General features: G+C 38.0%; 1 protein-coding gene across 4 annotated transcripts in view; it reads left to right on the top strand.

Annotated features, from left to right (window-relative positions):
- Positions 1-13109: 13109 nt before the first annotated feature.
- Positions 13110-26122, top strand: part of LOC126183575 (LIM domain and actin-binding protein 1) — a 216577-nt gene continuing 203564 nt past the window's right edge. The window contains exons 1-2 of one of the 4 annotated variants that reach the window (XM_049925669.1): positions 13110-13269; positions 16094-16134. In XM_049925669.1, the coding sequence (XP_049781626.1) occupies positions 16105-16134 (30 nt within the window). In that variant the 5' untranslated portion in view covers positions 13110-13269; positions 16094-16104. The other 3 variants (XM_049925670.1, XM_049925671.1, XM_049925668.1) reach the window with 3 other exon arrangements.

The following is a 26122-nucleotide window of genomic DNA, read 5'->3' on the forward strand; positions in this document are numbered from 1 at the left end:
TTCCTCCCTTACTTACACTGTCCTGAAGAACAAATTTATGAAGAGAAGTAAAGTACCTTAGTTATGTGACATATCAATTAAGATATATTACAAATAATGTCTTCAGATTTTAGACATGTTTTAAGTTTCATGTGCTCTAATAAATTATTGGAGTGACCAATAAGATATGTTTTACTTTTTTCTGGGGATTTTCAGTTAATTGCCTGAACTCTACTAGCAACCTATTATGACTTTTGCATAAGAATATAAAAATCCATACTGAACTCTAGATAGGTGTTCATAGCCTGCATGGTAAGTTTTAATTTTAGCGTTGTAGTGGTGAACGGTACAGTTCACCTTTAATTCACTTTTGTTGTGACAAAAAATGTTTCATTAGGGATTAAATTTATTAACATACAAAGGTATAAATCCCTATTTCCATAAAGACAATACTGCAAGGTGTTCCTTTATCAATTTAATATAATATTCTATCTCTTGTATGGAATAAATGATTTTTTTTTAGCTGTGCTGCCACAAATGATTATGGCATACGCTCTATTTCCACAAATAGCGCGACTCTCATACATTTAAAGAAATTAAGCAATGAACTCACCAAATCATTGATGCGTATGAACAGTTTTAGAGTTCCCTTTATACCCAAGGACGAAAAACACTAGACTGAACAAATAGCAAAAAAAAAATGGTTCAAATGGCTCTGAGCACTATGGGACTTAACATCTATGGTCATCAGTCCCCTAGAACTTAGAACTACTTAAACCTAACTAACCTAAGGACAGCACACAACACCCAGCCATCACGAGGCAGAGAAAATCCCTGACCCCGCTGGGAATCGAACCCGGGAACCCGGGCGTGGGAAGCGAGAACGCTACCGCACTACCATGAGAGAACAAATAGCAGCCACGTTTCGCGCCCAGGATTTGCGATTATTTCCCATCCATATGCTACGATTTGTATTCAGAGATGAGTTTTACACCCAAATATTTGAGCAGTTTTGCTCAAACCTCCAACTCCAACTTTCAGTTTTGCGCACATCTCATATCCGTGCAGCAAATCTTCACCCTACATGCACCAAGAGAGTGACAAAGGAAAAGCAGAGATGCTCAACCGTGTTTTCAAATGTCCCTTTACAAACGAAAACCCAGGCATATTGCCGCAACTTAATTCTCGTACTAATGAAAATATGAGTGAAATAAATATCAGTATCAGCGGCGTTGAGAGCTTAAATCGTTGAAATTGAACAAAACCCCCATGACCGAATGGAATCCCTATCAGAGTCTATACCCAATTCGCTGCTGAGTCAGCCCCTCTGTTACCTGTAATATATCACAAATACTTCGAACGAAAACTGTGGCCACTAGCTGAAAAAATACACGTCACACCTGTCTACAATAGGGGTAACAGAAATGATGCCCAAAACTACCATCCAGTATCCTTGAAATCTATTTATTGTAGAATCTTAGAACATATTCTGAGCTCAAACATAATGGGGTATCTCAGATTTCCTCGATGCCAACTAGCATGGATTCTGATAACACTGATCACGCCAAACACACCTCTCACTTTTCTCACATGACCCACTGAAAGCTTTGAATCAAGGCAGTCAGGCAGATAGAGTATTTCTCGACTTCCAAAAAGCGTTTGACTCAGTACCAAACCTACACTTATTATCAAAAGTACTGTCACATAGGGTATCTGACAAAATATATATGACTGGACTGAGCATTTATTGGTAAGGAGGACACAGCATGTTATCTTGGATGGAGAGTCATCGACAGATGTAGAAATAATTTTGGATTTACCCCAGGGAGATATGTTGGGTTCCTTGCTGTTCATGTTATATATCAACGATCTGGCAGACAGTATTAAACTAACCTCAGATTTTTGGCAGATGATGCAACTATCTACAATAAAGTACAGTCTGATCGAAGCAGTACACATATTTATTCAGACTTTAATAAGATATTAAAGTGGTGCAGTGATTGGCAGTTTGCTTTAAATATTCACAAATATAAATTGGACACTTAACAAAACGAAAAAACATAGTATCCTATGAATATAATACTAGAGTCACAGTTCTGTATACTCATACAAGTACTTGGGTTATAACACTTATTAGTGACATTATGTGGAATGATCACATACACCCAGTCGTGAGTACAGCACATAGCAGACTTCAATTTATTCGTAAATACTAGGGCAATGGTGATAGTCTACAAAGGAGACTGCATACAAATCGCTCATGTGACCCATCCTGGAATACTGCTCAGGTGTGTCAGACCCATATCAAACAGGACTAGCAGAGGATATTGAATGTATACAGAGTAGGGCAGCACGAATTATCACAGGTTTGTTAGACCCATGAAAGAGTGTCATGGAGATGTTCAAGTAACTGAACTGACAGACTCTTCAAGACAGATGGAAACTATCCTAAGAAAGTCTACCGCCAAAGTTTCAAGAAACAGCTTCAAATGATGACTCTAAAAATATACTATAACGCCCTACATATCGCTCCCAGAGGGATCGTGAGGATAAGATTAGGTTGCACAGCAACATTTAAACAATCATTTATCTCACACTCCATACGTGAATGGATTGGTAAAAAGCTCTAATAACTGGTACAGGGGTCGTACCCCCTGCCATGCACTTCACAGCAGTTCACAGAGTATATATGTAGATGTATATGTAGAACGATCTGTGTGAGATGATAGATATACCTCGGTGACACTACTCTGTGACGTCACTATCGCGTGTACATGCCCAGTTTCGACTGTCAGGGATTTCTATTGATTTTGGGTCTTATGGAGTTCTGGGAAGGGGGACAAGCCACACTGAATTTTGTCACTTAGTTGAATCTTGTAAGTGATAGATTTTAAATTACGATGTAGTTCAAATATTAACAGTGCATCGAAAACACATTGTTATTGGTATACTTTGTTATAATTTAACGTAAACGTAAAGTAAAAACTCATCAACAGTTAAAATCTTCAGCCAATGTCAGTCGAAAACAATGTTTCATATCTCTGCTGTCTACAATGGCATCGTGGTTAGAGATGTACAATGTAGTTTGTTCACTGGTTCAAGACCTGCGCCATCATTCTTTTTCCTTCTCATTTCTAAGAGATTGTGGAAACTTCTTCTTAATTTAAAAATAGTATGTTCTATAATATTCGATGTTATGTGCATATAAGAGTGTTATTTCCCAGGAATAAGTTGTCATTGTCAATAATTCACAAATTAAGCATGAAACATGCAAATGCTAGTAAATATTGGAAACATGTTGATCATCTGGTTAAAAAATACTAGGTACCACACAAAAAAAAAACACAGAAAAGACTGATTCGTTTGACACAGAATTAAGAAGTAACTTAGTCACTGCCAGCTTAATTACGAAGGTTGGAACTTTAATAGTGGCAACTATTTATTTACATCTCATACAAAATAGATACGTGTTTCAAAGTTTTACTGACCTTCAAAGTAGTCACCAGGCTTGTGTACAGCCCGTTGCCAGCGATGTGGAAGTCGCAGGATACTTTTAGCAGTGGCAGTTGTGTTGGCAGTTCGAGCGGCGTGGTCTATTGCCCGACGAATTTGTAGCAGTTCTGAAGCGAATGCCGTGAAGTGTTTCCTTCAGTTTAGAAATCGAGTTGAACTCATGAGGGCTTAAGTCAGTGGAGCGCAGTACGTGGTATAGCACTTAGCAGCCCCATCAGTCAAACAAATCAGTAACAGCTTGCACTGTACGTGCTTAAGCACTGTCCTGCAGAAAGTGTCATCACTTCTGTTTCTATGCTGTTCATTTTTGGAACACAACCTACGACCAGCTTAGAGACAGAAGTGATGACACTTTCTGCGGGACCTGACCATCATCTTGCAGGACAATGCTCAAGCAAGTACAGTGCGACCTGTTAATGATTTGTTTGACTGATGGGGCTGCTAAGTGCTATACCACCTACAGCACTCCCCGGACTTAAGCCCTCGTGAGTTCAAATCGATTTCTAAACTGAAGGAAACACTCCACAGCATTCGCTTCAGAGCTGCTACAAATTCGTCTGGCAATAGACCATGTCGCTCGAACTGTCAACACAACTGGCACTCCTAAGAGTATCCTACGACTTCCACATCGCTGGCAACACGTTATACACAATGCTGGTAACTACTTTGAAGCTCAGTAAAGCTTTGAAACTCGTATCTATTTTGTACGAGCTGTAAATAAATAGTTGCCACTATTAAAGTTCCAATCCTCATATAAAATAAAATTTATAGGCTAGTCGTTTTACGAGAGTTCTCTTCGAAATAAGAACATCTTCAATTAAAGTACATATGCTGACGAAATGTATTCTGGTACTGATCCAGGATTGTTCCTGCAGCGGTTTTTCCATGTTGTTTCCGTTACTTCCATGTGCCAAGGAAGAAGTTCAGTTTTCTCACCGTGAATTACAATGTTTCATAGAAATTAGGATATACTTCACACAACCAGCACTCTTTTACTATTCGGGGAGTTAACTGCTAAGTACTTTTCGTAATACAGGCGAAATTAATGAGTATGAAGTTGGTACATACTCACTTTCGGAGAAAGAAACAGAAGCAATAGTTTCCAAATTTGCAATGAATGTAACAGTTGAAGATAATCAGTTGCTGCTTTAATTCGTGTACAACGATACTTTGTATTTACAATAGTTTTAAGGATTCGCGTGAGTGTCATGGTAATACTTCATATGTTATTCTGGTGTGCAAAGCGTGTTTAATTTAGTGTATGTAACTACAGTGGCCGGCACGAAAATAGGGATTCAAGGTCATCTCGCCCTCTTACAGCATTGCAAGTTTTTTTATAGTGATGATTTCAAATCTTCATAAAAATTTTAAAAAATAATTGGGCAACTCTGTTTTTAGTCTAGAATATGATGGAGTACTTTCCAAAAGAAAATTCTCACTAGCTGGTAGGAAAACAATGAAAACTAACGTTACAAGAATTTTTGGAGGAAAATAATTTTTTACTATATCCTTGTAAAAAGAGATCTACGAATCAATAAGGCTACTACTACTACTAGTACTACTACTACTTCAACCTGTGGTAGTAACAGAACCAGTAACTGGACTGAAAAAAAAATACGAACATCCTCAAAGTTTACAGATGCATATGCTGCGTCGTTTATTTCGGAAACATAAAAGTATTCTGAGGTAAAAAAATATATATATATTATAAGAGGTGTGAAACTGTGCCAACTGCGTAGCGAAAAATGTAGCCGCTGATGAATTTTCGTTCTGTAGGACTGCGAAGAAACTTCCCGCGAGAAAGTTGTTGAGAAAACTACAAAATTATTTTTGGTAACATTTCAGACATAATTACTGTATCGTATCACGTGCAGAGGTAAGTTACGTACGCAGCAGCACGCGAGTCGTTGCAGGCCGTCGCCAAGAGTTTTGTACGGACGGCTCGCTTTAATATGACCGAGAATATTCACTACTTCCTGAAAATATTTTACTGGCTGCTAATACATTTCCTTCGTAATTGAATCCATCACTCAAAACGCATTGAATCTATCACACAAAACGCCAATATACGCTACGCAAAAGTAATTCTAGTTATTTTGAAGCCAGTATTTTCACTGAAGTCGAGCAAAATATATGTTCGAAAGATTTTGTAGAACTCAAGTTTTATCTAAATTTGCTGTAAGCCTATGATCCTCAGCACGCAATATGTGCTTGGTACACAAAAACCTCGTTCTTAATACTGGAACGTCCGTCTTGTGTTACAAATTTCGTCCATCATTGCAGTTTCTGAATTCAAAACCAAGTGGGCAGAGAAGACAGTGCATTGAAGTGACTCGCCAGAGTAATCAGTTTTATCACTGACATTACCCCGTATTTCTCTAGCCATCGGATACTATCCTCTGTCATACTAAAGTAATACAATTCTACGTTCTAGCTTTTTGTAAAAGTCGTCAAATATCATAGATTTCTGGGCTCTTCTCTGAGAATCATAATAGGTACTGGGACTGTTCTGATGTTACTACAATGTTTATACAGGGTGGTCCATTAATAGTGACAGGGCCAAATATCTCACGAAATAAGCATCAAACGAAAAAACTACAAAGAACGAAACTCGTCTAGCTTGAAGGAGGAAACCAAATGGCGCTATGGTTGGCCCGCTAGATGGTGCTGCCATAGGTCAAACGAATATCAACTGCGTTTTTTTTAATTAGGAACCCCCATTTTTATTACATATTCGTGTAGTACGTAAAGAAATATGAATGTTTTAGTTGGACCACTTTTTTCGCTTTGTTATAGATGGCGCTGTAATAGTCACAAACGTATTAAGTACGTGATATCACGTAACATTCTTCTAGTGCGGACGGTATTTGCTTCGTGATACATAACTCGTGTTAAAATTGACTGTTTGCCAATTGCGGAAAAAGTCGAGATCGTGTTGATGTATGGCTATTGTGATCAAAATGCCCAACGGGCGTGTGCTATGTATGCTGCTCGGTATCCTGGACGACATCATCCAAGTGTCCGGACCGTTCGCCGGATTGGTTGTGTTTTTTAAGGAAACAGGAAGTGTTCAGCCACATGTGAAACGTCAACCACGACCTGCAACAAATGATGATGTCCAAGTAAGTGTTTTAGCTGCTGTCGCGGCTAATCCGCACATCAGTAGCAGACAAATTGCGCGAGAATCGGGAATGTCAAAAGCGACGATGTTCAGAATGCTACTTCAACATCGATTGCACCCGTACCATATTTCTATGCAGCAGGAATTGCATGGCGACGACATTGAACGTCGTGTACAGTTCTGCCACTGGACACAAAAGAAATTACGGGACGATGACAGATTTTTTGCACGCGTTCTATTTAGCGACGAAGCGTCATTCACCAACAGCGGTAACGTAAACCGGCATACAGGTAATATGCACTATTGGGCAACGGAAAATCCACGATGGCTGCGACAAATGGAACATCTGCGACCTTGGCGAGTTAATGTATGGTGCGACATTATGGGAGGAAGGTTGATTGGCCCCCATTTTATCGATGGCAATCTACACTCCTGGAAATTGAAATAAGAACACCGTGAATTCATTGTCCCAGGAAGGGGAAACTTTATTGACACATTCCTGGGATCAGATACATCACATGATCACACTGACAGAACCACAGGCACATAGACACAGGCAACAGAGCATGCACAATGTCGGCACTAGTACAGTGTATATCCACCTTTCACAACAATGCAGGCTGCTATTCTCCCATGGAGACGATCGTAGAGATGCTGGATGTAGTCCTGTGGAACGGCTTGCCATGCCATTTCCACCTGGCGCCTCAGTTGGACCAGCGTTCGTGCTGGACGTGCAGACCGCGTGAGACGACGACGCTTCATCCAATCCCAAACATGCTCAATGGGGGACAGATACGGAGATCTTGCTGGCCAGGGTAGTTGACTTACACCTTCTAGAGCACGTTGGGTGGCACGGGATACATGCGGACGTGCATTGTCCTGTTGGAACAGCAAGTTCCCTTGCCGGTCTAGGAATGGTAGAATGATGGGTTCGATGACGGTTTGGATGTACCGTGCACTATTCAGTGTCCCCTCGACGATCACCAGTGGTGTACGGCCAGTGTAGGAGATCGCTCCCCACACCATGATGCCGGGTGTTGGCCCTGTGTGCCTCGTTCGTATGCAGTCCTGATTGTGGCGCTCACCTGCACGGCGCCAAACACGCATACGACCATCATTGGCACCAAGGCAGAAGCGACTCTCATCGCTGAAGATGACACGTCTCCATTCGTCCCTCCATTCACGCCTGTCGCGACACCACTGGAGGCGGGCTGCACAATGTTGGGGCGTGAGTGGAAGATGGCCTAACGGTGTGCGGGACCGTAGCCCAGCTTCATGGAGACGGTTGCGAATGGTCCTCGCCGATACCCCAGGAGCAACAGTGTCCCTAATTTGCTGGGAAGTGGCGGTGCGGTCCCCTACGGCACTGCGTAGGATCCTACGGTCTTGGCGTGCATCCGTGCGTCGCTGCGGTCCGGTCCCAGGTCGATGGGCACGTGCACCTTCCGCCGACCACTGGCGACAACATCGATGTACTGTGGAGACCTCACGCCCCACGTGTCGAGCAATTCGGCGGTACGTCCACCCGGCCTCCCGCATGCCCACTATACGCCCTCGCTCAAAGTCCGTCAACTGCACATACAGTTCACGTCCACGCTGTCGCGGCATGCTACCAGTGTTAAAGACTGCGATGGAGCTCCGTATGCCACGGCAAACTGGCTGACACTGACGGCGGCGGTGCACAAATGCTGCGCAGCTGGCGCCATTTGACGGCCAACACCGCGGTTCCTGGTGTGTCCGCTGTGCCGTGCGTGTGATCATTGCTTGTAGAGCCGTCTCGCAGTGTCTGGAGCAAGTATGGTGGGTCTGACACACCGGTGTCAATGTGTTCTTTTTTCCATTTCCAGGAGTGTAAATGGTGCAATGTATGCTGATCTCCTATGTAATGTTCTACCGATGTTACTACAAGATGTTTCACTGCTTGACAGAATGGCGATGTACATCCAACATGATGGATGTCCGGCACATAGCTCGCGTGCGGTTGAAGCGGTATTGAATAGCATATTTCATGACAGATGGATTTGTCGTCGAAGCACCATACCATGGCCCGCACGTTCACCGGATCTGACGTCCCCGGATTTCTTTCTGGGGGGAAAGCTGAAAAATATTTGCTATCGCGATCCACCGACAACGCCTGACAACATGCGTCAGCGCATTGTCAATGCATATGCGAACATTACGGAAGGCGAACTACTCGTTGTTGAGAGGAATGTCGTTACACATATTGCTAAATGCATTGAGGTTGAGGGACATCATTTTGAGCATTTATTGCATTAATGTGGTACTTACAGGTAATCACACTGTAACAGCATGCGTTCTCAGAAATGATAAGTTCACAAAGGTACATGTATCACATTGGAACAACCGAAATAAAATGTTCAAACGTACCTACGCTCTGTATTTTAATTTAAAAAACCTACCTGTTACCAACCGTTCGTCTAAAATTGTGAGCCATATGTTTGTGACTATTACAGCGCCATCTATCACAAAGCAAAAAAAGTGGTCCAACTAAAACATTCATATTTCTTTACGTACTACACGAATATGTATTAAAAATGGGGGTTCCTATTTAAAAAAAAAACGCAGCTGATATCCGTTTGACCAATGTTAGCTCCATCTAGCGGGCCAACCATAGCGCCATCTGGTTTCCCCCTTCAAGCTTGACAAGTTTCGTTCTTTGTAGTTTTTCCGTTTGATGCTTATTCCGTGAGATATTTGGCCCGGTCACGATCAATGGACCACCCTGTATATACAGTCGCTACAGAAGAACCACAAAGTTTTGTCATTTTATGAACTACATTACTCTTACTACGAAACAGTGAGTAAATCCTTCTATGAAAAAAAGGAGTTAAATTTCGAATGTACAAGTAAACTGAATGCAGTAAGATTATATCCGAATGTAAAAACATTGGATACATATTTTTAGGAAAAGCTGTTGTTAATTAATGCAGAATTGACAATCTTATTTTAATTGACAGTTACTGTCGAGTAAACTAATCGTCACCACTTGTGATAAATTTATCAGACGCCTACCGTAAGGGAAAACATTCGCAGTATGTCCTCCATAGCTGAAATGAATAGACAAACATTTAAATCAAGTCAGCTTTTGTACATAGATGACACCTAAACTGAAAGATCTTTTGGCTCCGTGTCTTCAGATTCACTGTCGCTTGTTTCAGCCAGGTGTATCATCACAGGTTCCACTATGGTGTCTCTTAAAGCCTGGCTCAAGAAATCAGTTTCTTCTAATGCTTTTGCGTGTTTTAAGCACCTCTCCCAGTCCTGTTGAGTAACATTGTCAAGAGCTTCGTGTGTTAGCTTCTCGACATCAGCAAGTTTGAAAGTAGTATCTCTCTACGCTACTTTTCCCTTTACTTGGGCCCATATCAATACAATGGGATTATACTGGCAGCGATACGGTGGTAGACGTACCATTTGGTGTCCCATTTCGTTTGCCAAATGATCTTTTTGGCGCCTATGATGTCTTCCTTCGACAGGAGTTCGGCCTTCGTTTCATCGACTGAAAATGAGACATTCTTTCTCTTTGATCACTCTATATTATCTGCCTTGCGCCAATTTGAAGGTGGTAGCTTTTCTATCTGAATGGAGTGGTAGCTGACGTTATCCATCACGATAATTGACCCGTCTTCCAGCGCAGACAACAGTCGAATAAACCAATTCTTAAAAACTTCTCCATTCATTTCTGAATGGTAATCGGATTGGTAAGAACTTTTCCCACCACAAAAAACAAGTTTGGCCTCTGGTATGAAGCCTGTGGTTAATGAACCAGCGTGGACGATGATTAATCGGCCACCTCTATCAGTATTCACTTTCAAACCACCGTTTCCTTTGGAGTCGTGCCATATATACGTATTGGTGTGGTTCTGTGAAACCCAGGTTTCATCCAAGTACACTACAGGCCTGGTGTCTTCAGCATACAAGAAGTGCATTGTACCCAAAAACTGCGCTCTTGCTGTTGCAATGTCTCTGCGTTCCATTAAGAATTTCCGTCCCTCATTATACTTCATGAATTGGAAACCAAGTGAGCAGAAAAGACGAAGAACAGAGGTCTCTGAGCCCAAGTAATTAATTTTTTCACGGACGTCAGCCTGTATTTTTTTAGCTGTTGAATACTCTCCTCTGTTGTAATATCCAAGTACAGTTCTACACAAGAGCTCTTTGTTAAAATCGTCAAAGTCGGTTGATTTCCGTTCATGTTCGTATCCCTTTCTTGGAAAATCGAAACACTAATTCATGTCTGGAGATTCTGCCAATGACACAGATTTGTTCATATGGCCTACAGTTGACTTGGAGACACCACACACTTAGTAACTTTATGAATTTGTGCAAAATTTAAGTTATTCCTCGCATCTTCATTGTCGACCAGATCAGTAAAAACCTTGAGTACATTCGCTATGATAATTTTCGATTGTTTACGAATGTCTTTCCGCCCTTTATGCACAGCGACCGGAGGATTACTACAAGTAGGCCGTTACTCCTGCATTGTTGTTCACCACCGAACACACATCAAAGCACCTTTCTAAAGACAGTAAGACACTGAGGTCTGACGTGGACACTCGATAAAGCACGGTAACACTGAACTTTCAGCTGCTCTGACCTACCGCACCGCTAACGGTACCTACATGGCCTCAAAGCCGCGGGGGGGGGGGGGGGCGGGGGGGGGGGGGGTGAATCGCAGCCTGCAGCCCTGCTGGCGGCAGGCAGCGGCCGTGACCTTGAGGACTCTACTTTCGTGATGGCCACTATAGATGACAAAACGTTATGTATGTAGTCCTCAAAATGAATAATCAAATCATACATTAGTGCAGTGTGTATATTTGATGATGTTTGTAAAATTCGATGCAATGTTCCTTCAGACATGTTCGGATATGTCCGCGAAGTGTGCTCGGATAACCTAAACTATTCAGGCGACTGCTAGCAAATAGTGGGAAATCCCGATTCGAGTCCCTTTGTGTCACAAATTTTCATCTGTTTCCAGTAAATTGTATAGGTGTGGTGGTACAGTATTCACATTTTGCGGATACATTTAAGTAATAATCATATCCATTAAAACGAAGCCAATAAACAGGCCAGATCGAATAAGATAGGCGAGATGTGATTTGCCCCGTTGTGCAACCTGAAAATACATTTCCATTTATTAATACTAATGTGAGGTACACAATGATTGTGCATTTGCAGACAGCATTTCTAAAATCAACGTATCCAGGTTAGCCACTCTTTGATGCTTTGAAGTAATTAGGAATTGCAGAAAGAAATCAGTCACATTATTTCTGAGAATCGTTAAGATACGGCAGCAAGTATACTAGACGTGAGTTTCGTGCTGTGAGAGGCTCACAGCGCTCAGCCTCAGACTCAATACGACCACGAAAGTCGATAGACATCCCCGATGGTCGGAACTGGACATGTACGCGTCGTAGTGACGTCACGAAGAAGCGTCACCAGTGATCTCCATGCTTAGTATAGAGATCACTGTCACCGACGTCTCCCACGATGTCTGCACAGATGCTACGTGCGCAGATTTGTCATTGTGTATGGACTGGTCTTTAAGCTAGGTCTTTATTCTGCAGTTTTTTTAGCATTATTTTTCATGGAGTTAGTGGCCTCACTTTTCTTGAACTCACGTATTTTATGCTTGATAGAATGCTTCAGGAGTGAACGTTCAATACGCTTGTTTGTGTTAAAAATTTCTTCAGTTGTATTTTCACCAATTTTCACTGACCAGAAAGTCGAATGTATCTGTTAATCGTATAGGATGTTTTAATTTATGTTCAAAGAGTCTAAAATTATCGATTTTAGGCCTAATGTATTATTCATACCTTAGGGCTTCAACAGTCAAAAGTTACTTCATATTCTCCCAACATTCTTATATATTTCCGGTTACAGTTAGATCTTCTTTCCTATATCACATTTACCGGTTGTGATTCATTGCATTATGTTGTTGAGCACCATTTATAGTGCCATTACATATTGTTTGCTAGATTGTAAATTATACAGGAAATAAGTCAATACACTGAACTGTACAGCAGGACAGTTCATTTTCGCAACGTCGTTGCCGTAACAGCACGCTAATAAACAGAAGTTTCGAAAATTATTGTTTCGTATCACGCTAAATCTGAAGCGCTATGCGAAATCTGACAACGTCAAAAACAGCTGCATCGGACAGTACCAATAATACCGAACATGAGACTCAATTTCTGCAATATTATTTATCAGCACGTCAACAAATGATAGTTTCTTGCGAAAATCAACAGTTTCGAGCACCTGGTTTGAATAAAAACATCATGTGAAGTATTGGTTTCTTATAACGGAGTTTGGAGGAAGAAAATTTACGAAATATTTTATTGAAGATCTTTGATAAAACGCTGTACATGGGTAATAAGTACCGCATTGTTTTCTACATCTCTGGAAGTATCCAGCGAGTTTCGTATAGCTGCTAACAGATGGCCCGAGTGGTACAGAAGAGCATATGATGCTAAAATAGCACCGGTTCAATCTTAGGCCGTCTATATAAGGCACAATGTAGGTGCGAAAGCATTTCCTTGGAACTTGAAGTATCTGTGTCGTAGCTCGGTGAGGGTGAGTTCGTCGTGAGCTGTGAGTCGTTGCATTACAAGTAAAGTGATATTCATTCACTGGCAAGTATTAACACTAAATTCATCATCATCATTCACGTAGACATGTAACAAACAAATCATGTTGCTTCCACAGTAGTGAATACAGCATTGTTGTTTGATTGTTTAAAAGACAGCACATGACAACACACACACGTGATTGTTCCGTCGAACTGCGCAGACAGTTTCAAGACTACTAACTTTTCTGTGTTATTTTTTGGAAATATCTTTTATCTGTTACAGTGTGTTTCTTGCATTTAGATGCAAGGAAGAGACCGTATTGTAAATGAAATAGTTTTCATGAGATGCGTTTCATTTCAGACATAGATTCACTTGCCTGATTAAAGGTATTGTTAGTGGAACCATATTCTGTGTTCTAAGGGTTTATATTTCAGTATAAGGTTTCTTTGATATTTAGATGCTGTAGGGAAAAATTATACTTTACAAGTAATATCCACGCAAGAAATATCAAAATATAATAAGCAGACATGAAGTCACTGATGTAACTCAGTATTAATATGTTGATGTTGCTGGTGAATATGTGGAAAAGAAACAATTTGTGTTTATGTCCTTCTAATCTACAAATGTAGCAGTCATTGTGGATGTGATAATCAGTTGTGGAATTATTTCAGTTTTCTAGCAAGTGTGTTACTCAACTACTAAACTATGTATTAAAAATATATGCGAATAATAACTGTTCCAAATGACCCCACAAAACGTGAGGTTATGAATAAATATTTTGAAAAATGCAAATCACCTGCAGTTAGGCCATTACCAAAATGTTTCATTGTTCTGTTTTATTTCTTTCAAATAACTGATTCTTGAGGACAGTTACCATCCATTTAATATACTTGGCATACGTCTTTGGTTAAAGAAATTGACATGGACAAAAATACCCAGAAACATTCCAGGATCTGAAATTTCTAGCTGCTCCTTTGCTGTAACTCATACTGAAGGGTAGTTGTTTTGATGGAGAGCTAGAACACACCATATATTGTTAATTGTGTTCTCACTGTGTTACTTTCTTGAAAGAAACCTGATAAGCTAATTATGTTGAAAGTTGTTGTTTATTATCAAATAACATGGTCCATTGCAAGTGGTAAAGACCTATTTTTGTTGAAAATAGAATATATATATATATTTTATGGAGTGACAGAGTACTCAAATAAATTACTGTTTTGTGTGTCAAATAAAGGCATCTCTAACAGTTCACTGATTTCCAATTGATGGTTTCTTTAGCTAATTGGAAGAACAGTAACTTGATAGCATCTTAATCTGATGTCATGGCATACTTCACTTTAATAACAGTTTGCATAGATGAGTGATGTGAATTAAATCCCTGCTGTGTGTATGTCACACAGTACGCCCTAAATATAGGATGTTAATGGTTTATAAATGTTAAGGGCTTTTAATTTCCATCTGGTTAGTAGCAGAACAGAATAGGGTCAACTAAGACATGGAAGGTTGTTTAATTATAGATGTTTTAAATTGACTTTATAGTCTTAGTGTTCATTTTGTTTGTTTGTACTGTTGGTGATAAACCTATTTGGCTACCATGATCATACCTAGGTTTACAATTATGAAGATTGAATTAAATTTTCTGGTGTTTGCAGACTGTTTCTTGAACTGCTGATGCCGTGCTATACTATCTGCAACACCATAACATTTACAGCAATGAATTTTACTGCATGGTTTTTAATGCAGCTTAAGTATATTTATCTTCAGAGGCACGCAACATGCTAAGCCTTTGTTTTTACTTCAATTGTTTGATTTTGGTCACTGAAATAAGACTACTTGGAAGTAGTGTACATTGACTTAAGTGTAAAGTTAAAATTGATAACTCAATTTCTCTGTAGTATATAACAATGCCCAAGTGTGTTCTATAGAAGAAAAGTTGTATACTGCAGGTTTTGGAGCGTCATAGAAATGCTGTCTGTGTCAGAGATTACATTTAAATACTAACATGAAAGGAAAAGTTAATCATGTTCATGTTAAGAGTTATAGCTGAATTAGTAGTAGTAGTAGTAGTAGTACAAGTCGAGTCAGTACGATATATAATTTCTGAGACATTACTGACTTGTAAGTGTGTATCATGCATAAGTAATTATTTGGAGCTGTTCTGGTTTAATCTGTCTGGAACAGAACATGCTCTTTGAAAACTAGAGTAAGTCATGGATATTCAAGTCATTTGGAGATTTTAAAAAAATGTGATTTAGTTATTCCATTTTAAAATATGAAGAAAGTAAACTTAGTTGACGAATTGAAATGGTCGCATATTGGCATTGATTTTGGTGTAATTACATATGTGATATTTATTAGCAGAAAAAATGCTGTCGTCAATGATTGAAGTAGTAGGTACCAATAAATTTGCAAAAAAAAAGGGGGGGGGGCATTGGTAGGTGGTGAAATATTAACATGAGCCACTTTTCTAGTATGTTGCAGAGGAATGTATTTAACTGATTGATTGCTGCAGCTGAATAATAATGCTTCTTCCTTTTGTTTGGGCAGGGTAGGGGTTGTTAACCCTAGATTACTAAACCCTCGTAAAATCTAAGATTGCAGTTGCTATCAATTCATTGTTCCTGCCAATCTGGTATTGGTTAGTGGCAGTTCTAAAACAGGACATTTTGCACTTTTTTGTGTGTGACACACCACTGGAGACTGTATGATTGTAATTTAACTAGTGCATAAACTATAAATAACAACATCCCTTGAATAAAATATAGAGTATTAAAATTTGCGATGGTTTAGTAACAATGTAACATTTTCCCCCATTAGTACTCTAGGTTTCAAATTGTACTTATGGTCATACCTGAACTGTGCACTAATTGTAAACTTTTCTTTCCAGATTTTACAGATATGGCAGATCTTGCAAAAAATGTGAAAATTGTAAGTAAGACTGATCAGGATAGCATGCCTGTGTGTGAACTAATATCAGTGTGTGAAACTCCTAACAAAATGAAAGAGACTGAAAACAGTATTAAGAATATATTGGGTGAATCTTCATATCAGGACAGTAATACTCTTCCTTGTATAGAGGGACTTAGTTTGGAAAACAGTGATGCTGAGGTTGAAGCTAAAATTACAATAAATGTGGGAGTAGAAAAGGAAAGTACTGACACAGGTGTACTGTATCAAAGTGGGAATCAATTAGATACGCCAGTGGAAACTGTTTTAATTGCTGATCCTGCCAGTGATGACTTTAGTTCGTTATTAGAGGTTAGTGATAAAGTCTTGAAGTCTGAAACTGATCATTCATTAAAAGATATGCCTGGTAATGGATCTCACTTTTTTACTACCATTGTTGATGATGAATATGATGTTTACCAGGCAGATATATGCAGTACAAATGAACTTCAGGCAGACTTATTCGAAATGCAGTCTGATCATATAGCATGTAATAATGATGCACCAGAAATTTTAGCATGTGTGTCAGTTCCTCAAGATGGTGTTTTTGATACTGATGTACACTCCCCTGGAGATGAATTCAACACTAATGACTTGCCTGGTGCAACAGGGCCAAAAAATTGTGATCCTACAGGATATGACTCTTCTGAGATTCAAAAAAGGAAAAGTGGTAATGGTGTGTGTATACATGTAACAGATTCAGAAGCAGATGTAAATTCAGAAGATATAAATGGTGATGGAGTAAACATGTACATACATGAAAATTTGCTAGATGAACTTCTTACTGATAGCCAGAATTCTTTTGAACATTTTTCTGCAGTTCCAGTCTGTGATGGGACGTATGAGTACCCAATCACAGAATCCACTAATTCATTATTCACTAATGGCTCCCAGTTACCAGTGGAAAGCACTGAAGATCAGAAACTGGAAGAAATTTGTTTTGATGCAACTATAGAAGCAGACAATTTTGACACTGGGGAATCAATATCTTTCACGAGTCTTCCTGTTATTCAGAGTGAGCCATTATACTCAAATGTGCGTGAAGAATGTGAAGATACTGCTGATATCTATGCAGAACATACATCGATTACAGAAAGAAAAAATGTGGGTAGCTGTGTGTGTGATGTGGCCTCTAACATCTCCCCTTCATCTTCATCCTCTGAAAGTGATGTAAGTTCTTGTTTTATAACCGTTACTACATGTGAAATGTTTCAGAAATTAGAGCATACAGGAGATGTGATCAGAATAGCTCCAGCCAGTAAACAAAAATGTTGCATGCAATTGTGCATTTTCCCTTTGTAGGTATTACTATAGATGCTGTAATTGAAGTTCAGCTTAAGTGTTATCAGTGAACTATTTTGTCTTGAGGTAGTGGAAAACTTTCACTTTAATCATATTCTTCTTCTGTGTAACAGGATCTGCTATATCATCTTTGGTTCAGTAATACTGGCACTTTCTTCACTATGTTAAAATTAACTCTTCACTTTCCTGTGCAGATAGCTTTTATTTCTTCTCAAAGATGGAAAAATATCCACTTATGTGGCAGTAACTGATGCTTTATAAAGCTGAAAGTCAGTTATGGAACCTGTGCTTCATTTATTGAGAAATATAAATGTTCTAGATAAGCTAGGACCTGACAAATATTAGGAAAAATTAAAACTTCTGGAAAGATTAAAACTGTGGCAGACCAAGACTTGAACTGGAAACTTTTTTTTCCCGGTAAGTGATCTTACCAACTGAGCCCCCTGGGCATGACTAATGATCCACCCTCACAGCTTTACTTCTGGTAGTACCTGTCTCCTACTTTCCAAACTTTACAGAAGGTCTCCTGTGTGCCTTACATAACTGGCACTTTTGGAGGGACCCTGACTTGATACAGGTAAATCAAGAGAGATTGAGATGGAAGCATTGCTAATTTCACTGCCTTGTGAGACAGGATGGAATTTAATTATGATTATTGACTCTGAGAAATTGCTGAGCATTGACACATTGCACTTTCACATCAACATTGATTAAAGAAACTGCTAAGATTTTTGCATGAAAGCCTAAGAGGACAGTGTGTAGTGTGGTGGCTTCACTGACGGGAATTCTAAATTGAAAATTCAGCCTGTGTGCTCTAAAAGGGAAAAAAATCGTTGCATCCAGTGAACGAAATTTCTAAATGCTTTTTTCCCCTGTGGTTGGATGCTTCATTCAAAACTGCCATTACAAGAGTAGTGATACCAGTCAGAGTTAAGAGGAAGAGAGATGGATTTGTTAAATTAAGCTCCTGTAAATTGTCATAGCGTACTGATTTTTGTACTTTTGAACTTAAATCTCACAACTAATTATGTTCATAATTTCTGAAAGTCCTTTGAGTATGCCATATATAGGAGCACTTCTGATCACATCTTTTTGTAAAACTCATTTTTGTAATATATTGTTTGTTAATAAGTAAGTGAAATACTGCATATTCTCTGTACTCCACTTGTGGTAAGTAATAAACATAAGCGTTTCTTCTGCCGAAGCCTAATTTAGTGCTATCTACCTGTTTATGTAGTATGCCAGATGAATGTGGTAAACAAAGGAAAAACTGCTGGTGAAGGTATGCCCTTTGTTCTTTCTATTTCTACAAAACAATTTCCAGTGCCTTGGTTGCAACAGTTTTAAAAGATACATGCATACTTTCATATTTCATCATTTGCTTGCATGCTGTATATATTCTCTGGTTTTTTGTTGCATGACAATGCTGTTAGTCGCTGACTGCATGTTTAAGGATAAAAACTACAGACAGAGATTACTGGACATCAGCTGTTGGCACCTGCTCAGTAAATTATTCATAGTTGTTCGAAAGGTGCAGACAAAGAAGGAAATGCCACCACTTTCTTCCTCTGGGGCTATGGAGGATGATGATGGCAGGAGGATGCTGTAGTAATCGTTCTACAAAAGGGGTTCATTATAAAATAAAAAGATAAATGGATGCATCACATAGGCAGTAGAAACTTGTGGACCATATGAGATGTCCATTTCTTTAATTATTCCTAATTATTGAAAGCGCCCTTGTGTTGCACTATTACAGGTGCCACTGGAAGTAACAAGTGATTCTTCTACCATTGGAAGTACTGGGACATAGTCCATGGTTGTAAAAAATTTAAGTTCTTGTATGAACTCTCTCTGTCTGCCCCAGAACTGTTAACTTATCAGCCCATCCCCCCCCCCCCTTTTTCTAAGTAAAATTACAATTTCCTGTGGATATAGCCACCTACTTACTTGGCACTGATACCAAAACATTATAATGCTGCCACAAGGCAGTAACTGAAGCTGTCAGAAAGTTCTGGCTTTTTAATGCCGAGGAAATATATGAACACTTAGTAAACCCTCCTAAAACATTTTGTAATGTGTACATTTTATGCACAGTATTCTTCACTTGATCATCTGAGGCATCATTAGCTATTGATTTAAAATATGTTCACCAGCTGAAGTGTTGTGTGACATGAAAAGGAATTTGAGGAATGTGCTCTTGTCATGATGCACTACATATTCTATTCAATGAGAAATTTGAGGGGGTAGGCATGTGTCTTAAATAACTGCATAATGTAGGTGTATTAATTGATGGTAATGAGAGGAATGTTTCAGATTCTTCTAGTCTAGTTATCCAAAAGACACAATCTTGTAAAGATTTTCTCTGAATTTGAGCATATAAGGACATTGGATATGTTTTGATATGATGTTCCCATCCTGTTTTATGCTATTGATAATAAATTATTGAAAATGCAGTGGGTTATTAGTGATGTTTGATGAATATGAGAAAGAAGTTGTGTACACTCTTTTATGCTTAACAGAGTAGCTAAGGCAGTTATCACATCACATGTAATTTATAAATATTGAACAACTTGTGGGACGGACTCTGTCATTTCACTAGAATATACGGATTTATTTCCTTACACGATTCTTACTTCAAACAGCAGTATCCCCTCTATAATGACTTAAATGCACATAATGTGTCACAAGATAATGGTAAATTTATCTGCGTAGCCAGATGGGAGCATTATCGCAGCTCATAGTTGGTAATTATATCAGTATATTCTGTTTCCTAGTCATTGCAGGCATTGTTATTTATTGATCAAGGAAATAAATTTCCTGTAAGAGTTCATGATCAATCTGAATGTTTTGTGAGTAAAACTGTTTAGATTGCTTAATACATGTCTTTATTTACAATGTTGTTTATGCTATTGCAATCAACAGATCGGTAATTAAGATTAAAGGAACATTAAGAATTAGAGGCATTTGTTGTATATTGTCAAGCTAAAAAGGATGAAAAATCAAAAAGTCCACTCACTGAAACTTAGAGGTAGTAAAGAAAGTTTCATTGTTAGTCAACTTTTCAAAAATTTTTAGTATTTTAATTTTAATCTATTGTAGCTTGATAATATGTAAGAAACACCTTTCAATTATTTCGTCCGTTTAAAATTAATTACAGATCTGATAATGATAGTACCCAGAACAACGTTTACAAGTAAAGATATATGTTAAGCAGTCTAGGTGGTTTTATTCACAAAAGATTGTTACATGTTGGTATCATGTGTATTGGCTGATAGTGTGTAATGTACTATCACCTGGCAGTTGTATTTCTTTATGAAAGGAGACACTTCTAATTTCTTAAGTGGTAGATTTTTTTTCCTCTCATTTCACAAAAGTTCTATAAAATTGTATAGTTGTATTTGTTTGATTCCACTCACTATTGGTATAATGGTTGTAAGTTGGGACGGGGGGGGGGGGGGGGGGGAGGGTGATGTGTGCTTGTTAACTGCTTTTAAGTCAGTATTTCTTTAAAATTGATGTGTGGTGGCACAACAGTATGTTTATTACAAGATCTGCCTTCCTAAAAATGTGTGTTCTAATATTAAAATTTGGGACCTGGACTCACTTTTGGGAGGAGTAGGGTTCAAAAATTTTGCTAGCTGTCTTTGATGTAGGGTGCATGTGGTTTTCCTAAATCACTTGAGGCAAATGCTGTATATACCCTTAAACAAGGTGATAGCTGATTCCCTACCCCATTCTTGTCCAGTCATAACTCGTTCTGTCTATAATTATATCAATGTTGATAGTATGTTGAGCTGTGGACCTTCTGTCCTTTTCGAAACCAAGGAGTGTTTGCTGAGATATGTCTTTAAGGTAAAATGTACATGGAGAAACTTTGAAATAATAAAAGTTTGCAACCTAATTTAGGTACATTAAGGTATTTTGCTATAGGCTGCTTGTGTATGATTAATTCATGCAGTATAATTTTTGTCTTCGGCAAAACACTACTTTAAAGCACTTTCTGAAGTAAGCACTTGAAACTTGCTAAAGAATTCTTTCTTGTAAATTATCTGTGGCTTGTAATTTATCTGTGGAATGTTGATGTCTAGTGTGCTTAAAGGCAGATATCTGTGGAAGTTAAATGTGTTGAATAATTTGAGTAGGTACACATGGGTAGATAAACTTTGCGCTACATGTTCCATGTGACGAATGTGGCAATGAGTATTAGGGCTTGAGGTTATGTTACTTGTAAAGTTTATGGCCATTCTGGCATGTTTTAAATATTGTGTATTCATCATTAGCTTTCTTTGTGGGTGTTTTTGCTATGATGAAATTGTAAGAAAGGTGTTTCCATTCTTAAATCATTAACATCTTTATTGGAATAATTGTAGCACTTTTTCAGTTCTTCTTGTTGCTGATAAATGCCTGCAGAGCATTGTAATGCTCACAATGTTTGTCTGGGATATTCAGTGACATTATTGTGATTTGTGACAAATGCATGATTGGTTGTAGTCATCATTCATGGCATTATATTCATTGTGGAGATTTTGAGGAGGTAATCTTTAATCAAACAGCTTATTGCAGTTGTGCTGACGTGTTTAGTGGTCTGAATTACCAGCAATACAAGACTATGCCTTTCCTTAGAGAAAGTGAATAGGATAGTTTGCCATTATCGGCAGGGTATTTACCAGGAACAGGTGACATTAAGTAAAGTGCTTGCCATTGTTTGAGATGCAGCTGTTTTAACAGACTTTAAGAAAAGGTAAGTGAGAAAAAAATTGGAAGAACATTAGAAATCTTAGCTCTTCACACTCAAGGCATTAAAGTATCCTAATTGATTAGGCTTCTGCATGGACTTACAACTGTGTATGCAATTGTTTGTTTATATATATTTCACAATATTGTATGATGACAAATGTAAAAAAAAAAGAAAAAAAAAAAGAAAACAGTTTCAATAAAATTCCGCAAAATAAAAGTGTAGTCCACATTTTTCCATATCCTAGCTCCTGACTTAATTGATGCTAATCTATAATCTGTAGAGTGTGTGTGTGTGTGTGTGTGTGTGTGTGTGTGTGTGTGTGTGTGTGTGTGTGGAGAGAGAGTTAGTGTTAAAAGAGATTTTGCAAAATACTAAGCTCTTTCTGCTTCTGTGGCATTCTGTAGGTCAAATTTTTGTGCTTGCAAGCTTCTTACTGGTGATACAGTTACCACTTTATCCATTTTTATTTTTGTATTGTGTTTGTGTTTTTATAACATAGTCTCTAGGATTTAACTGAATATTTCTGTGACTATACTTCAGATAGTTGATTGGAAATTTGTACCACTTCTACAATTATTGACCTTATTATGTAAGGATACAAAGAGCTAAATAGTACACACGAGGAGAAAAGTGTGAGCCATTTTCCCTGCAGATTAAGCCATATTGAATTTGTAGAGTTCTGTTGACATTTGTTTAAAAAGTTTGGTTAACATTTAAAGAATGAATCTTCTTTTGAGCCTGAATCAAAATAAATCCACTTGCAAAGTGAAATGTACATCTGTTTGTTCGGTTGTCGTCTTGGAACAACAGCAGAAAATTTCAAGTTTCTGTGACACAGTTCTAGAAATAATGGTACCTATTGAACAAAAAATGTAGGTTTGAGAAAACAGTATTAAAGTTTTATTTGTAAATTATTTACAAGTTTTTGTAACAATTTTTATAATTAATATTTTCCTGTGCCATATTTAGCATCAACCGACTCACAGCATTCTCACTTTTTATTCTTGGCTCTTTTGTTTCGTAGTGTGCATACACAAATTTTGGTAGATGATTCCAAACTACAGGGTTAAAACTTTCATCAAGATTTTTATTTTTAACTTCTATGCACTTTTTTGAGTACATTATAATTAACAAGGTCCCTAAATGTAGGTTTTATTGTTCTCATAACTGCTACTGGTAAACAGTGTTCATGCTCATAATTTTCACCAGAACATAATGTCTGTTTATATTTGCACCAACTTTCAGGTCTGCTTGGGCAAAGGCTGTGTTGTTTGTCTTCATCACTTGATAACTTATGGAAAAATTGCCGATACAGCTTTTCTCGTATTTCCACAATCGTTACAGTTCCTTCTTATGGCTAACCCATAAGTTATCAACTTTTCTATTTCAGTACCTGTGAGATGTCCTTTTCGTCCAAGCTTTTTCCATCTTCTAATTTATTTCCTGCCTTTCCCTTCAGAAGCTTTCTCAGCCTTGAGCCAAGTCTTTTTCTGAACATGCCCTGTGCATTCTAATTTTGTAATCTGAATGTCGGGGCCATATGGTCTCTCTTCACAAATTGTTCCAAAGTCCTTGGTGTCACCATCATTGAGATATTTCATATACATGACACCTGCAGCACTGACAGAGGGTGCATCATAATTTTTTTCACAGGTGTGTCTTGCTCCTGGGTCATTATGACAAGCAAAGCAAAATTTGATCATCACTTCTACATACCAAGCTCTACCAGTATCAAAAGACATGACAGAAAAAGCCATTATTTGTGTGAAATTATCTTCTATGTTTTCATTTATACCTTGCTGAGCTGCTTGTTCCATTTGTGTCGCATGTCACTGACAACTGACCCAGTTATTTTATTATAAATTGAAAATCATGTGGGAGGTTCACGAACATCTAATGCTGCACATAGAATCTTTCCTGCCTGCATATATTTACCTATTGATCTAAGTTAATATAAAAGACTTATATTATTATCTTGTAACTTAGTTTGGCCTAAATTAGATTTTGTTGTCACCATGGTAGATGTACACCTAGCATATTCTTTAACAAACGGACTCACAATTCCCTTACAAGTATTTCTGTTTTTACTGAAATACCACCACCTCATTCCTTACATTGTATATGCGAACTGATGAATTCATACAGTATCTTCATGTCAATTATACTATTTCCAGAGTTTTCTGTATTCTGAAGGTGTTTGTAACAGACACACATGGAATCAAGATTAACTTTCAACTTCTTTCTTGATGCACCCATGGGTTGTTTTCATCATTAGAAGCACATGTGGACAACCACTCTTCTTTATTACTTGTATTATTAACACTTGTGTGTTGATTTCCTCGGACTCTTGATTTGCCAAAAACTTTTTTATTCTTGGTGTTCCCTTTGGACAAATGAAAATTACAAAAGCAATTCGTGTGTGCCAACAAACATATCTTCATCTTGTGTCATTAACAATGTTCAATTGCCACCAATGTTGCAGGTTGGGAAACCATTGAAATGTAAATCAGAGATGCTTAAATCACGTGGAGACAGCAGTCATATGCCTCAAATCTTACAGTAGCGCAAAAATGGGTGTAGTACTTGATATGCAACATATTGTAAAATTGTCAATATCGTGGAAAATAATCATCAGATTTGTATGAAACATAGTTCATTTTAACAAAGAAAACTGCAGAGCATTTGAATTGCAAAGAAATTTCTATTTCTTGGGTCAATTTAGCATGTGTTTCCCCTTAAAGCATCTAATGTGAGAAGTTGTCTTGCTTTATAACAGCTCACTTGTGGCATATTTAGATATAGGTTGCTTCATCTCTAATAAATTTTAAACATTTGCCTATTTTGAATGAGTAAATGATTTTTTTTTTAATGCAGTGCAGTATTGTGTCACAGTGTTAAAGTTCGCATCCTGATGATTCAAAACATTGAAGCAGAGAGAGAGAGAGAGAGAGAGAGAGAGAGAGAGAGAGAGAGAGAGGGGGGGGGGGGTAAAAGGAAATAGTCTTTAGGCTGTACTGAATTATTCTTCCTGAAGTTTGTAGTGTGCTAGAAGTTCCAAGTAGGTGAATTACCTGAATACTAATAGTTGTATAGATGTTGCATGTCTGACATAGTAAATTTAATTAAAGTGGTGGTCATTTGAAGTTTGGCAAATGTATGGATTCATGTCAATGGATAGTATCAGAAGCAATTACATTAAAACAGACTTAAATTATGTAGCTGTCCAAATTCTTAATCATTATTGATATGTATAGAAATTTTATAGCTAAGAAATCAGCAGTACTTACTTCTCAGTATTTTCTGTGAATCTTCAGAAAACTGCAACACTTTAGTGAACAGTGTGTGTGTCTTTACACTGGAAAGATTTTATAGGTGGAATAAGTAACTGGGAACTTAATGTCATGGCACAAAATTGTTCTGGTTGTGTTATTTGTGGCAGAAATTTTTTGTGTGTTTGATGTGAATCTTGTTTATGTACATGAACTCTGTCTTCACTGTCTGTTAAATTTTCTCCCCCCTCCCTACTCATAAGTATTTTCATTATGAAGTGAAAGTCCATATCATTGTAAGCTTAACAATAGAACAACTTAGATGATAGGTAGAAGTGTTATTGAAAATTGTCCAGAAACGATTGTCTGTAGTTTTGTTCCCTGCATGTTCATACAAATCCTGGTAAGGTGATCTATTAATGTAGTTAGCTGCATAAGCAAATAACATATTAGTTGTAGTAATAATACAAACTTGTTAGGGCAACATTTTGTTAAACTGCCTTAAAACTACCAACAGGTTTTATGACCACAAGGGGAAATTTTCTTGGTATGGCACAAAATCAATAAATCTTTTTTTATGTAGATATTAGTTGTACCAAAACATATGCGTAAATTGGTCTGTAGGACACTTTACTTTATAAGAAATTTTAAATTCATGATA

Source organism: Schistocerca cancellata, chromosome 4, assembly GCF_023864275.1.
Source record: "Schistocerca cancellata isolate TAMUIC-IGC-003103 chromosome 4, iqSchCanc2.1, whole genome shotgun sequence".
In the NCBI taxonomy this organism is placed as follows: domain Eukaryota; kingdom Metazoa; phylum Arthropoda; class Insecta; order Orthoptera; family Acrididae; genus Schistocerca; species Schistocerca cancellata.